Raw genomic sequence first — 16,428 nt, forward strand, 5'->3', positions numbered from 1 at the left:
TAACATGCCTGAGTTATGAATTTCATTCTCTGGAGTAATTTTAATTGTTACTGAATCTACAAAGATTTTGTTGTAGATGTAGGGAAAAAGGTAAATAAAGTTATATTATACATCAATGTAGATATGCACCCGTATGGGTGTGGGCGCTTATTAAAATCTTGAGTTTATCAGAACATGTTGGCTGGACAAATGATGAAAGAACTGTGGTAAAAGAAATACCTAAGTTGCTTTCGTGTAACTAAAGGAATTTTTTTTGTCAGGACCAAGGCCAGTATTGTTGGATGTTACTGGTCTGCTCTGTGTACCATGCTCTTAATTAGATGAAGTGAGGGAAGAGAGTACTGTATTTGGCCCATACGCAATGTCTGAACAGGGAATTTGTGTATCCAGTAATTTCAGGGTTTAAGGAGACATTTCTTCTTCCACTTTCTTCTTCCATTCTCAAGAGTCAAAGGTTAATCAGATTAGAAGGTATACCTCAGTACTTACCTGTTTATAATTGTCAGTCCAGGTTGGGTTACTTAATGAAATATGTACATATCTGCTGTTTTCAAAATGCTGTTTAGATAGTTGCGTCCAGTGGACAGCTCATATATCTTAAACTTGATGTACAAATATTCCTGCAGAGTGGTTATTGTATACAAATGTTCCTGCAGAGTTGATCTTACAGCAGGGGCATTAGGAAACTATAGCAGCTTACTAACATTATCAAAAGTGTCTTTTATTTGAAAAGATGTAAATATTATGTATTTTGGATTGGGGGTCTGAGCCTGGGGTTGAACTCAGGGCCTGTGCACTACTCTATAAGGATTAAAAACAAAATTAATTAATTAATTTATTGTTGTTTCACACAAGGCTAGATCAGCCACTTGAGCCACACCTCCACTTCTGGGTTTTTTGGTGATTGATTAGACTGGACTGGCCTCCAACAATGATTCTTGGATCTCAGCCTCCTGAGTAGCTAGTATTGCAATTGTGAGCCATTAGCACCTGCCTTTCAATTGCCTTTACTAAACACTTTCATAATCAAAGCTCCAGTATTGCTGGTGATATGGATTGAAACTGACCATTTTTATCTCCCAGAGAGGCCAATGGTCATGTTTTTTCCAGTTTTCTGAAACAAGTGATTTAGCAGATTAGGGTATGAACAGAATGTTTCACCAAGTTTGTTACCTTGTTTGTGCTCCTTGAGGATTATACTACTAAGAATAACGGTATGTTTGTATACCCTTGAGAAGTTTTTCATATTCATTAATGGGCTTATCAAAACCTGTTGAATATTCTTATATTGCTCTTTATTGAGTGTGTTGGGTACTGTACTGAGAACCTTACTTAAGCTTTTTATTTTTGGTGCCAGTCCTGGGCCTTGGACTCTGGGCCTGAGCACTGTCCCTGGTTTCTTTTTACTCAAGGCTAGCACTCTGCCACTTGGAGCCACAGCGCCTCTTCTGGCCTTTTCTATATATGTGGTGCTGAAGGAATGTATCCCAGGGCTTCATGTATATGAGGCAAGCACTCTTGCACTATGCCTTATTCCCAGCCCTGTACTGAGTACCTTACATGGAATAAATTAATTTCATTTTTCCAACAACTCTGAAATGATTTGTGTCATTATTCTCATTTCTTAGATGGGGGACTAGGGTTCAAAAACACCTCATTCATGGCAGGACTGTTAACTTGAACCCAGGAAGTCTTTAAAAATACTTCAAATGTGCATTTAAAAATAATTTTTAAATAACTTGCCTACTTTTTTCTTCTTTTTAAATATAAAACTTGATTAGAAATGGCACTGTTTGTAGGATTATTTGCATATACTTGAAATGAGTTCCAACTAATGGGTTACTTGACTTGAAAGAGTATTTGTGCCAAAAGTTAATACAGAAATAGAACTATAGTTATCCATAAGATTTTATGAAACTGGCACATGTAATTGTCTTTATAATTTCTCTTGAATTTAGGTAAATTTAATCTTAACAATGCTTAGAGCTCCTGAATATATAAAAAAAATTTCCTGGGCTGGGGATATGGCCTAGTGGCAAGAGTGCCTGCCTCGGATACACGAGGCCCTAGGTTCGATTCCCCAGCACCACATATACAGAAAACAGCCAGAAGCGGCACTGTGGCTCAAGTGGCAGAGTGCTAGCTAGCCTTGAGCGGGAAGAAGCCAGGGACAGTGCTCAGGCCCTGAGTCCAAGGCCCAGGACTGGCAAAAAAAAAAAAAATTCCTTTGCTAATAAAGAAAAAATAGGTAAAAATTTACAGGAAGGCCTTAAAATATAATTGTATTGGAGCATTATGTACACATTCTTAATGTGTTAGAGCTATTGTCTTAACTGAAATTTATACTGTAATTTTGTTTTAAATATAGTTGATAACATTCAACATTTAATGCAAAAATGCTAATAAAAACAAAGTGAATGTAAATAGAGTACAACTCATTTCTGAAGATCATTATTTGGAATTAATTTTCTGATTGACATAACATTACAGCCTTCAGATTTTGACTAGGATAAGCTGAGATTCTTAGTTTGGGGCAGACTATTTTATCCCATTAGATTAAATAAAAAGCAGCTCAGTTAATATCTAATACAAAGGTGAGTTTTAGAAATGACAGTTGATACCTGTTTCTTTCGTGTGTTCCTGTTTATAAGTAACTTCTTTATGTATTATATTACTATTATACTACATAAAAACTGGACATGTTAGATTTAATTAAAAGTAAATGTAACTAATGTCTAGTTTGAAGGTGACTTTGGGAATGTTCTATGTGTAGACTGTTTTCTAATCAAGAGGTCCTACAAAATTTGCCTAGAATTTTGCATGATCTTACGATCATGTCATATGATACCAAAGTTGTTTACAGGAAAAAAGCCTTCAGTTGCTTATTTATTTAGTTTTTGTGTCTGTTGTTTGAGATGGCTTATTTCTGGTGCTTCTGGTCCCTTTAGGGTATTTTTAATGGTTTATTTTCTTTATTATAGTCCACGACCTACAAAATTCACAGAACGCCCTCGGCCTGGAGTTCAGATGATCTGTTCTTCTTTTAGTGCTGGTGAGAGTCCCTCATCCCTGATTTTGCACTTAAAAGTTGTTAGAAAGCTTCTAATAGAATACACAAAATATGTTGAGTTCTTATTACAAATCATACATGTTATAAGTACCATGCATTTTAAACATATGTATTACTGACTTTAAAGAGTATTTGTGCCAAAAATTAACACAGAGGTAGTACTATAGTAATCCATAAGATTGTATGAAGCCGGCACATTTAATTGTCTTCATAATTTCACTTGAATTTAGGTAAGCTTACAGTTGAATGAAATTTAACTTTAACGGTGCTTAGAGTTCCTAACTAGTAAGTAAGAAAAATGAATTTGGAGGAGAGCAAGCTCATTTGATTGCCAAGTTTCTAAAAACGTATTACTACTAAAGGGAGTTGGTCTTAAAAGTTAGGTAGAAATTTAGTAGTTAGGAGGAATAAGAGCAGAATATCAGTAGAGATAAGTGTGCCCTATATCTAGGGAGCATGCTGAACTTTAACAAGGTAAAATTATGTGGTTAATGAGAACAAAACTTGTGAAAATATGGAAAATACAGTCAAACCGACATTAATTCAATATAGGTTTAATATATATGAGTGGTTTTAGGGAAAATATTATTAATTAAGACTTGTTAATGTGGCTTAACTGTAATTGTCAAAAATTTTTAAAGTTGTATATGTACTGTTATTTTTCATAGGTGGAATGTTTCTTGCCACAGGAAGCACAGACCATATTATTAGAGTTTATTTCTTTGGATCAGGTCAGCCAGAGAAAATATCAGAGTTGGAGTTTCATACTGTAAGTATTAGTGAAAGGAATTAGATGAGCATAATTTAAATGAATTTAACAATTTATATGCAGCTACTGATTTTTGTCTGTTTATAAATGTAGGATAAAGTTGACAGTATCCAGTTTTCCAACACTAGTAACAGGTAAAATATTTACAATTGCCTCTAAGTCCTAGTTAAATTAGAAAACAGGGATAATTCTAGTTATAATTTAGGTTGCATAGGAATTAATCACCTAATATAAAGCTCCTGACCAAGTAAACATAGGCTCCATATAAGCTTATAAGCATGTATCTTTACAATATTATTGTTGTAGTGTTTAGTTGAATGCTTTTACTAATAGAAACTGCTAAAAAAACAAACTAGGTTTTGTTTTGTCCATTGGAAACAATTATATATTTTTAGGGTAGCCTTGTATCACTTTTGAATGTTGACTCTTTAGACTTAGTCAAAAACATTGAAATATTTGTATATAGAGTTTTCAGAGGCCCTAATGTTGCAACAATTCTTAGAATTATAAAGACTAGTTTACTTACTGGAATGCCATATTTTATCTTTTTAAAAGAAAAATCTGGGACAAGTGTGTTGCTAAAGCACGTATGACTTCTTTGGCGCCTGGCCATCTTTTCATCCAGGTTTGTAAGTGGTAGCCGTGACGGCACAGCACGTATTTGGCAGTTTAAACGAAGAGAATGGAAGAGTATTTTGTTGGATATGACTACTCGTCCAGCAGGGTAAGAGGTCAAATTTGAAATATTACCTGTAGATTAGATTATTTTGTGTCTTACATGACAGGTTGAAATGGATACCATGTTAAAATTGCTATTAGAAATGCTATTAGAAATGAATGCTGTTAATTTTTATCAAATATTTCACTGGTGTATATGAAAAGACCTGTTGAGTTGATTATTTTATAAGTGCAGTTTTGTTATGGGAATAATGATAGTATTGTAGATGTTAATGTTTTGTTGCTTTTCTTGTATTACTGCTTAGTTGTTGAGATGGGAGAGCAGAGCAGTCAAGGCATGACAGCAGTAGTGCAAGGAGGAGGAGTATGAGCACCACGTCAGAGTGCAGGAGATACAGTGAACGTTCAGTAGTGATAGTTACCTTGGATCATCTTCCCTAGTGGCTTTGGAGTGCTAGACTAATGAAAGTCCTTGATTTCTTGACACATTGTAGTGACTTTTCCCATCATCCTGTGTTGTTTAAAATGATAGTTATACATAAATACCAAATATAAGTGAAAAGAAAAGGCATTTTGTTCTTTGTCATAGTTTTGTTTTAATAGTTTAAGCAGATATTGGGTTTCTTTCAGCCAAAATCTCCAAGGAATAGAAGATAAAATCACAAAAATGAAAGTTACTATGGTAGCTTGGGATCGACATGACAGCACAGTTATAACTGCGGTCAATAATATGACTCTGAAAGTTTGGAATTCTTACACCGGCCAACTTATTCATGTTCTCATGGTAAGGGAACAAAACCAATACTGATTTTATTTATTTCTGTATAACTGAAACGGTCTGTAAAGTGTAATTATTTTCATTGAGCAACAAAGTCTTTTATGTTAGCCAAAAGCTTTTCCTTACCAAGCTAAAAGGGTTTGGGGTTAATGGCAATAATTTTAAAAGGCAGTTTAAACAGTTTGGCTTGGGTTGTAGCTGCTTTTCTTTCTCTGCTATGCATCCTCACATTTCATTAGAGGATACCTATACGCTGGACAGTATTAGTAGCATAGTTCATTTTTTGCATGTTGATGCATTTAGTAGCTTTTAGTATTTAAATTTCTAGAAATGGTGCAATATTGACATTAAGCTTAATTAAATATTTTCCCTTTTTAATATTTATAAATTTTTTTTAACACTTCAACAATATTTCAGGGTCATGAAGATGAAGTCTTTGTTCTTGAGCCACATCCATTCGATCCTAGAGTTCTGTTTTCTGCTGGTCATGATGGAAACGTGATAGTTTGGGATCTAGCAAGAGGAGTTAAAGTTCGGTCTTACTTTAACATGGTAATTATGTCATTTTTATTTTATACCCGTTATTTGGGACATTTTCATAAAGATACTCTATATCATAAAGGAAATCCATTTGAAACTGGCTCAAATGTTTTTTAATTTGCATTTCTTCCTATGAATAATTTATACCATTAGTGAGATGCTGAACTTAATGAAGATTACAATGTCTATAAATTTAGTAGCTTAGATCTAGTTTAGTTACAACCTGAACATTGCCCAGAAATTCACAAGTATGAACTACAGTATTTAAAAAAAAGTATTTGGAAAACCATGTATTATGGTAATTCTCTAATAGTTGCCTAGAGCAGCACAACTTTATTCAAATACATTGATTTTAAAGTGAAAGCTGATGCGTGGCACTAGTGGTCCTCGTGTCATCCTAGCTACTCAGGAGGCTGAGATCGGGGGGGGGTAACTGTTTGAAGCCATCCCAGGCAGGAAAGTCCCTGAAACTCCTTTATCTCCAGTTAACCACCAGAAAACTGGAAGTGGAGCTGTGGCTCAAAGTGGTAGAGTGTAGCCTTGAGCAAAAGAGCTCAGTGACAGCACCCAGGCTCTTATCTTAGTTCAAGAGCTACAACAAACAAACAAAAATAATAAATACAAAAAAAATGAAAACTCATGACTCAGGCAACTCTTGCCTTTAATTGATTAGTACACTAGGTATTTATTGGGATTGTGGGAATTTTTTGCATCCACATTTAGTTCCTTTTATATCTATTTTTGCTGAACATTTGTAGTGCTCTACAATCACATAAAGCTTACTCTGTGCACTATTTCCCTTTCTAATGACTACATGAAATATAACAAACTCCTTAAATACTGTAGTTTTATATAGGTTTTATGAAAAAATTGCTTCCTAGGAACATTAATACTTTGAATAAGGAAGGAAAGAAACATTTTTTTACTATTTCAGCATGGTTAGATATTTTTTTAAATGTAGAAACCAGCTGGGCACTGGTGGTTCACGCCTGTAATCCTAGCTACTCAGAAGGCTGAGATGTGAGGATTGAGATTCAGAGTCAGCGCTGGCAAGAAAGTCCATGAGACTCTTATCTCCAATAAACTATTCAGAAAAAGGCAGAAGTGACGCCCTGGCTCAAGTGGTAGTATGCTAGCCTTGAACAAAAGAAGCTCAGGGACAGTGCCCAGCCTTGTGTTCAAGACCCAGGACTGGCAAATATAAAAAAAAATAAAATATAGAAAACTCATGATAAATCACAAGACAATGCTTGTAACTGAGTATTGTCACCATTATTTTGCATGACAAATTGTTTCACAAAATTAGTCATTTGTGAGCTAAAGATGTAGCTCAGTGATAGTTTGCTTGCAATGAGTTAAGGCAGTGAGTTTGATCCCCAGCACAGTGAGGGGGAAAAAAAATGTCATTTGTAAAATATACTGATTTGTTAAAAAGAAAAAAAAAGGTTTCTGGGTGCCAGTGGTTTATACAGATAATCCTAGCTACACAGGAGGCTGACATCAGAAGACTGTTCAGAGCCAGTCTGGGAAGAAAAGGCCATAAGATACTTGTTTCCAGTGAAACCCCCCAAATCCATAAATGGCACAGTGGCTCAAAGTAGAGCTCTAGTCTTGAGCTCATAAAGCTCAGAAACAGTGTCCAGGCCCTGAGTTCAAGCCCCAGGACTGGCACATAATACTCATAAATTACATGAAAGTGATGCTCTTATGTAAGATTAGTAACCAGAATAAATTCCTCCATAGTAAGTAAGCATAAAAAGTAACATTGGCTATACCTTAACACTAGAATTACAAAATGCTTGTTTTTCTAAAATGATAGTCATTATTTGGGCTAAAATTGTTAGGGATGGATGGATTTCCTTTTTGACTTTAGAGTTGGATTTTTCAAAATCAGATTCGTAAGTGTCCTGGTGATTTTTTTTTTTCTCTCCTTTATTCATGTTTTGAATTTTCTTCTTTGAGAAGATACTTGTTGAATAAGGAAATTAGTCATTTCTCAGTTTGTCTTTATATCTTCTAAAAGAAAATAATTGGATTATACATCTATTAGTGGCTTCAGTTTATAATTTGATAATTTCAAAAAGCATTCATACATATGGAGGGAAAGTTTTCTCATAATTGAGTATTGCTTGTGGCTTTTCCATTTTTTAGGTGAGTTGGTCAAACTAATACTCAACATTTTCAGTAAATTAAAAAAATGTATCACCTAGAGATTTAAGTATTATGCTTTTAGTTCATTATAAATTTTTGATGTCATTGTCATAAGTAATGATATGCCATAATATACTGAATACTTTCAAATTAAACAATACTAAATAGTTCCCTTAAAATTATTTATTGTTTAGGGGAGGACTATTTCTGTTCTCTGTGAATAACATGTAGAAACCTCTCTAAGGGGTAGTATATATAAAATCCTGTGATAAGTAAAATTGGATAATATCAGCAGAACCTTAAGATGAGATAAAGAAAACAAACTAAAAAAGATTTGAAAAATAGCATTCATAAAATACTGTTTATATAGCAGAAAATGAATTATTCTTACCTCATTAAAGATATGTCTTTTAATGTTTTGAATGATTTTTAAATGATTCCTGATTTTCCAAAGTACTTGCAACATTCGTTACCATTCATACAAAGTATGTATACAGGGCAGATTTTATTTATAGTTTGATGAGTGGAGAAATGGTTCATAACATAAGTTAACTGCTGTGCCTAGAATTTCCCCAATCACACACTTAGTATATGGGAATTTGTAGTTTAATCCCATGGTCTCATGTTTTTGTCAAGTGCTAATGTGTTAACATAGGTTTTGAGCATTTTAATGACATTACATAACTAATTTTCAATTATAATTAGGTAAATGCTGTAGGGGTAGCGAGGATATTAACTCTTAAGTGGACATTTTTTTTATCATAATCTCTTAGGGTTTTTCTCCAACTTGAATTTGTAAGTTATCTAAGTGTCCTCCTTCTTTTTCCCCTTTATACTCTTGTATGTTTTATAATTACATCTATTGGCAGGTAGACAATAATGCCTCTGGAATTGCTCTTCAGAAATGAAAAGCAATCTGAGGGAGTCAGAGAAACCTGTGGTCTCACTGCCCACTGCTGATGAGTGCTGAGCTTTGTTTCTCTTCATTGTTAAAATAAAACTTGGAATCCAAAGTGAATCGCTGATGTTAAATTGTGTGCATAATCACAGATTAATTTCAGTAGTTTTGAGCACCATGTGAAATGTCTAGTTATTCAATTTTGACAGAATTGAGGATGAATAACTCATAGAATACTGTTTAGAGTAAAAGTGTGAAAGGCAGTAGCAGTTTTTTAATTCAAGGCTTATAAAATGATAAGTAAATTAACCTTTCAACCTCTAGTCAAAAGGTAAGGACAACACACTGCCTTTAAAAGAATGATTTTTTTTTTTTAAGGCTAGGTGTGATAGCACATACCTCTTAAGATCCCAGCTGTTTGTAAGACTGAGAGGAGGGAGGATCTTCATTTCAGGCCAGCCTAGGCAAAAAGTGACTGAGATCCTATTTTTAAAAATAAGCCAAGTGTGACAGTTGGAACCTGTAAGCTCAGTTATCTGGGAGGCAGTAGGAGTCATGGTTTGAGGTTTACCCTCTGTCTGTGCCCCTAAGAAAGGAATGAGAATTTCTTATATGGGTGTTTTTTGTTGTTGTTTTGTGTTTTTGGTCAGTCCTCAGGCTTGAACTCAGGGCCTGGGCTTTATCCCTGAGCTCTTTTGCTCTACCACTTTGAGCCACAGCTCTACTTCTGGTTTGGGGGGAGTTGGTTGGAGGTAAGTCTCACAGGGGACTGCCTGGACTGTCTTTGAAATGTGATCTCAAATCTCAACCTCCTGAATAGCTAGGATATAACAGGTGTAAGCCACCAGTGCCTGGCCTGGATTTTTTTTTAAATCAAATTTTTAGGGTTGAAAATGTAATTTAGTGGTATGGTTCTTGACTAACATATCTGAGGCCTTGTGTTTAATCTCTAGCATTGCAAAATAAAAACAAAAAGTAAACAACAGCCAACAAAGCTGGGCAAAGGAATATGACTTAGCAATAGACAGCCTGCCTTGCAAGTATAAGGCCCGAGTTCAAACCCAGTTCCACACCCCAAAATAAGTAAACCTGAGGTTTTTATTTAATCAGAACCCTGGTTTTCCCATTTTGAAATTTGTAAGGTAATAAAATTCATGTGAATTCAGTATTTTGTGCTAGTTAGCATTTACACAATTAAATTGCAAAAATTCTGTTTTTGTAATTTTAAATCCTATATTGTTAAGATTTTCAAATGAAAAATTAGATTTAAAATGCCTGTTTGAGATATGGTAATTATATTTTGACAAATATTAAAAATGTCTACCTCAATATGAGACACTTATCTCATGGTTGTCATTCATGTACATATTTTTTTATCTATTTAAACTACAATTGATAGTTTTTCAAAATGTCTTATAGCTCTTTTTAGGGTAATCTAAATTTGTGAACAAAAGGTTTAAGGTTGAGAATTCAGATAAAATATACTTTGTTTCTTTTTTGCTTTTATTATTTCCTAATTGATTCATTATTATTAGTGGATTCTCAACTTGGCTATTGGTATTCTTCAGAAAAACCTAATAGGATTATTTTCCTTTTTTTTTTTTTTCCAATTGTTAACTTCCCTCTTAGAGGATCTGAATAAAAAATATTTGGGAGATGGGCTATTGGTTTGTTTTTATTACTGACAAGACATAATAAGTATATGATAAGTGATGTGATACTTTAAAGAGTCTAACACAGGATAATGCAATTTAATAGACTATATTTTCCTTGCATTCCTTTCTTGAGTTGTTTTATCTTTTAACTAAAAATAAATAACTTTAACTTTAAAAAGTATTTGTTGAAAAAAAGAACTTTATTTCTTTCTCTCTGTCTCCTTTTCCTTTTGCTCCCTTTTTCTCTCCCTTTCTACCCCTTCCTCTAGGTAAAGAAGCTAAAGAGAATGTTGTAGATAAAATTACAAACATTAAGAATCATTTAATTTTTTTAAGACCCTGAGTTCTTGGCCTTAAGTTTTTCTTACCAGTTTTTCAAGTTTTAGCTGCATTGTCTTTATGTGACTGGGGAAAATGATACACATTTGGATTTTATTGAAGCACCTAGATGTGTTAAGAATATTCCAAATCAGAGAGGATAGCTTAGGAAACTGATGCTTTTGTTTAGTTTTGACAAGTGATAAATTATAATACAGCTTTGTTTTGAGTTTTCCTAGAATCTGAAGACTCTAACCCCTTATTAAAAGGCAGATGAATGATTCCCAGAAATAATTTGAAAATGTGATCTGTACTGATGCTTTGTATTATCATTCCTTGAAAGATATAGACATATTTGGAAGGATCTGAAACCTTATATATTCCAAAAATCAAAGTTACTTTTTGGTCTTTTTTTCACTATTGAATCATTTATCACATTGTACAACTAAGATTTTACTAAATTTAATTAAATGAACACTAATTTGAAAGACATAATGTATGACATGCTCATTTCTTAGCTAGCATCAGACTGTTTGACTACTGCCAAATAAAAGACTCCTGGAGTGGGAATTTTCAGCCCCATGTTGGTAGCTTTTCTCACCTCTCTGGCACTTTAACTTTATCTCTTGCTCTTTCCTTTCTCTGTAGTCCCAGCTGTTCCTGACTTTCTCTCCATATATTTCTATTTCTGTCATACTATACTTGCCTTTACTCTGGTTTTGATTTTAATTGAAGAGTACAGTGTGTCTTTTGTTAGAAAATGGTTTTACTAAATTTGGTTTTTGCTTTGCTTCTGTTGTTTCATGGGTAAATTCCAAATAATGGTTTTTGTTTAAAGTTTTCCTTATTTTTGTAATTGTTCTTTTCTCTTTTACTTAAAAGACAATTTAAAAAATGTTCCAGTGTCCACTAATCCAGAACAATATATTTCTCCTTGCAACGTTCCAAACAAGCAGAGGCTGCCAATCTACCACTCAGAATTTTTGTACATGCATACTTCTTCTGACATAGCATGTTCTCAGTGTGACCTGTGTTTGATTTTAGACAGTTGTGTATCTCTAGGAAAGGGAGAAGGGAGCTTAAAATAGGAATAGCACATACCATGTTGTCTCTTGTGAATCCATTAAAGTATCTTTTTTCCTCCTTTTCTTCCTGTTTTCTCTTCCTTTTCCCTTTTTTTTTCTTTTCTCTTTATCTTCTACTTCCTACCTTCATCAAGTAAGATGTTACATGATGCTTTGAATGTTTCTAGTCTTCGTTTCATCTGTTCTGAATAAGGAATTACCTTCAGTTTTCTAATTATAAAGTTTAGTTATTATTTCAAGTTTCTGGAGTTCCTTAGACTGTTTTTCATTTCTATCTTGATACCAAACATATATTTTAGGATATTTACCATAAATGTGAGTTTGTCTTCTTCAGCTTGTTGGGGTGTATTTTATAAATTACTTTGATGTACTAATTTGACATTTCATGACTTGTTATCACAAGTGTGAGATATCATAGTTAATAAAGGAAAGTAAGTAGAATTATTTAGAATGTAAACAGGTAAAGACTTTTTTTTTTTTTTTTTTTTTAAATTTTTGGCCAGTCCTGGGGCTTGGACTCAGGGCCTGAGCACTGTCCCTGGCTTCTTTTTTGCTCAAGGCTAGCACTCTGCCACTTGAGCCACAGCGCCACTTCTGGCCATTTTCTGCATATGTGGTGCTGGGGAATCGAACCCAGGGCCTCATGTATATGAGGCAGGCACTCTTGCCACTAGGCCATATCCCCAGCCCAGGTAAAGACATTTTAACTGCAGTCATTTGATTGTTTATTTTGTGTTAAGAAGACATTTGAAGAAAAGAAAGATGTTTTGTTTTTTAGCTAGTTGGATGTCATGCATTCAACATGCCTGAAAAATATTGATAACTAGTTTGAAATGGGAGCATGGCACTTGAGACAGACAGTTGCTATACGTAGGGATCTGATCAGGTTATCAGAAAAGTCTTGGTTCAAGTGAAGAATAGAAATTAGGTCTTCAAAGGGAAATAGGAATTGAGTCAATAAGAAAGAGAATAAATTTTATAAATGGAAGAAACAATGTAAACAACGTTAGGTTAAGACGTTCATAAAGTAATTTAGAATGATTGTTGGGAATAGATTTTGGAGTGGGTGGAAAGATACAAATCTAAATTGAAGTGGATTATCTAATGGCCTTTTACTCACCTAAAGTGTTAAGTAACAGAACATCGGTGATTTTGGTTAATTTTAGCTTAGAGAATAGTTTTGTTGTTATTAGTAGTATTTCAATTATGGAATTGGCAGGAAAACTACATTGGTTATTCAGATATGAAAAAACATCTCAGATAAACAGGAGGAAGTTTGTGTAAGATTGTGCTTTGTGACTGAAAGAGGCCTTGGGACCGGAGAGTGACAAGCAGGAAGCAGTTAATATGCATTGAGGATGGTGAGCCTGACCACCACCACTGGCATCAGTAACATAGAGTGGAAATCTGTAAAAGAGACTTTTTTTTTAGTTTTTATTAATGTTGATTGTATATGGTCTACCTATATGGAAATGGCCAACCAGCATTTGGAGAAAGACTAGAGGTGATAGGAATAGAGAGAAATAAATGTTGTTTTCCATATAGATAGTTCTTAATGGAGAGGAAGGTAGAGCAGAAGGCATACGACTAAACTTTCAGTAGTATTCACATATAACAGAAGGGAGAGAGGTCAAATCTCCAGAGAGAAGTTATATATATTAGATAAACACCATGTGCTATCATGTCAGGTTAAAGAGAAGGAACTTTGAAGGTGAAACATGAATTTGATTGAAGACCAGTTATTTTACAGTGCTTTCCTTTGGATTAGAATTGAACTCATTTTTCAAAATCACCTTTAATTATTCCTTACTTTACATTTAATGTGATGATTTCATCATGTACCCCATCACCAAAAAACCATCACTTGTTTTAGTTAACTGCCCTTAGATTATACATAATGTTGTCACTATAAAGAATTTTAGTATTAAAAGATTCATTCAGTAACACATCTTATAGTCATCCCATCTTGACTGCTGAAATATGAATAGTTTACATTCCTTAAGATATTCTCTTTTGCTGGTGCCAGTGGCTCACACCTTTAATCCAGTAGAGTCTCAATTCAAAGCTAGCCCGAGCTGGAAAGTTCCTGACACTTTATTTTTTGTTGGTTGTGGGGCTTGAACTCAGGGTGTGGGCACTGTTCCTGAGGTTTTTCACTCAAGACTGGTGCTCTACCACTTTGAACCGCTCTGGTTTTCTAGTGGTTAATTGGAGATAAGAGACTTCAAGGGTCTTCCTGCCTGGGCTGGCTTCACACCATGATTCTCAGATCTCAGCCCCCTGAGTAGTTAGGATTTACAGGCATGAGCAACCAGCGCCACTGGGTTTTGTGACATTCTTACCTTCAATTAAAAGCCAAAAGGCTCAAGTGGTTGAGTGCTAGCCTTCAGCACTAAAAAGCTTCAAGGACGGCAGCTAGGCCTTGAATTCAACTCCAGTACTGGCCCCGCTAAAAAAAACTTGAACAAAAACCCTTTACATATAATAATAATAAATATTGAAATAAGCCAAGGTTTATTTTAATCATACACAGACGTATAATTATAACTTTATAAAGATAATATAAAATTTCCATTTCACATTCTGCATTCGCTTGATTCTCAGTATATGAATTTATTATAAATTTCTTAGAATCCTAAAAGACATATTATTTTAAATTTTGGAATATCTTCTCATGTTCTTTCAGTTAATGATAGATTTTTTTTTTTAAAGAAAAAGAATAAAAAGTGTCTCTTGTGACAGATGTGAAAGTTTTCCGAATAAAATGCTTCTACTTAAGATAGACTGTAGCTTTAGTTTTCTTGTATTTTGGGTTGAGATCCTCTAAAGTATATTCTTCTCATATTCAGATCTAAACATTGAAATATATATTCCTCATGGTTAAAATAATTAGACCTATAATTTTAGTCTGCGCTCTAGTGCTTTCAATATATTTCATGTTGAGATTCACTCAGGTCTTCCTCTGAGCCTTTCAGAACACATCAAATACTAGGATTTGGAACTGGATAATTTTTCTATGGAGTTAGTTACTGGATGTTTTGCCCATTGCTAGTAGAGAGCATTCTTTGGTCTTTGTGGGTTTTTTTGTTGTTGTTTTTTGCCAGTCCTGAGGCTTGAACTCAATCCTGAGCACCATTGCAGCCTCTTTGTGCTCAAGGCTAGCGCTCTACCACTTTCTGGCTTTTTCTGAGTAGTTTATTGGAGGTAAGAGTCTCATGGACTTTCCTGCCTGGCCTGGCCTTGAACCATGATTCTTAGGTCTCAGCCTCCTGAGTAGTTAGGATTCTAGGTGCCTGTCTGGTCTTAGCATTGTTTCACCTTATGCCTGTCCTTTATTATTCACCTTTTCTCTTTCACAAAAATTACAAATGTATATTCGTCCATAAGTAGAATAACTCTGCCATCACCAAAACTCCTAACTCATATTTTTGTATTGATTTAACTTTTTCTTTTTCTGAGACAGAATATTTCTGTAGCCCACGTTGGCCTTGAACTCCCAATCTTCCTGCTTCAGCCAACTCAATGTTGTGATTACAGGTGTGTGCTACCACTCCCAGTTTCATTGTAATCTTTTTAAGGTTCACTGTAAATCCCCAAACTAGCATGTTTGTAATATTCATTACTTGTAAATATTTCTAGAATTCTTGAGTCAGTGGAAGAAGGTTCTAATAAGATTATTATTTTAACATGTTACCCATACCTCCTGTTTTTAAAGTGCAAAGCAAAATTTTCAAACCAAAAAATGCAAAACGTTACTGTAAGTTTTTCTTTTACATACTCCTATCAAAATTTTTGCTACTTGTTAAATACTACCTCATATATTTCAACTATTCCTTTAGTGTGAGAATGTATATGAGTTTTATTATGTGGCTTTTATATGTCCTAAATAATAGCTGACAAGCATACTTAATTTTTTTTTTTTTTTGCCAGTCCTGGGCCTTGGACGCCTGAGCGCACTGTCCCTGGCTTCTTTTTTGCTCAAGGCTAGCACTCTGCCACTTGAGCCACAGCGCCCCTTCTGGCCATTTTCTATATACGTGGTGCTGGGGAATTGAACCCAGGGCTTCATGTATACAAGGCAAGCACTCTTGCCACTAGGCCATATCTTCAGCCCAAGCATACTTAATTTTATGAGAGAACTAATTCATCTAATTAGTTACTGTTTATTTCTATTGAATACTTATTTTTTGTATTCAGTAAATAGCATAAAGTATGCAATTTTTAGTTGTAGTATACATTCTAAAAACAGTAGTTTTAGTTATATCGGAAAACAAATGTATTTTTATAGCATCAAGGAGACATCAACTAGACTAGCATTTCATAGGTATGAATATTTATTATCCTGAACACCTAATTGTAAAGATACAGCCTTTTTTTTTCCCTTTGGTAGTGCCGAATATTGAACTCATGTGAGGTAAATAGAGGCAAGTGTTCTGCCACTGACGTTTTTAAGTTCTACCATTGATGTACATATCCACCCCAAACT

The 16,428-nt window shown here is 34.4% G+C and overlaps 1 protein-coding gene across 1 annotated transcript in view; it reads left to right on the plus strand.

Annotated features, from left to right (window-relative positions):
• Positions 1 to 16,428, plus strand: part of LOC125357033 (pleckstrin homology domain interacting protein) — a 92,182-nt gene that overhangs the window by 30,956 nt on the left and 44,798 nt on the right. Inside the window, exons 10-15 of the mRNA XM_048353653.1 lie at positions 2,982 to 3,052; positions 3,739 to 3,839; positions 3,933 to 3,973; positions 4,465 to 4,563; positions 5,148 to 5,301; positions 5,713 to 5,847. Of these exons, the coding sequence (XP_048209610.1) occupies positions 2,982 to 3,052; positions 3,739 to 3,839; positions 3,933 to 3,973; positions 4,465 to 4,563; positions 5,148 to 5,301; positions 5,713 to 5,847 (601 nt within the window). The remainder of the gene's footprint in view (positions 1 to 2,981; positions 3,053 to 3,738; positions 3,840 to 3,932; positions 3,974 to 4,464; positions 4,564 to 5,147; positions 5,302 to 5,712; positions 5,848 to 16,428) is intronic.

This window comes from Perognathus longimembris, chromosome 9 (assembly GCF_023159225.1).
Source record: "Perognathus longimembris pacificus isolate PPM17 chromosome 9, ASM2315922v1, whole genome shotgun sequence".
Lineage (NCBI taxonomy): Eukaryota > Metazoa > Chordata > Mammalia > Rodentia > Heteromyidae > Perognathus > Perognathus longimembris.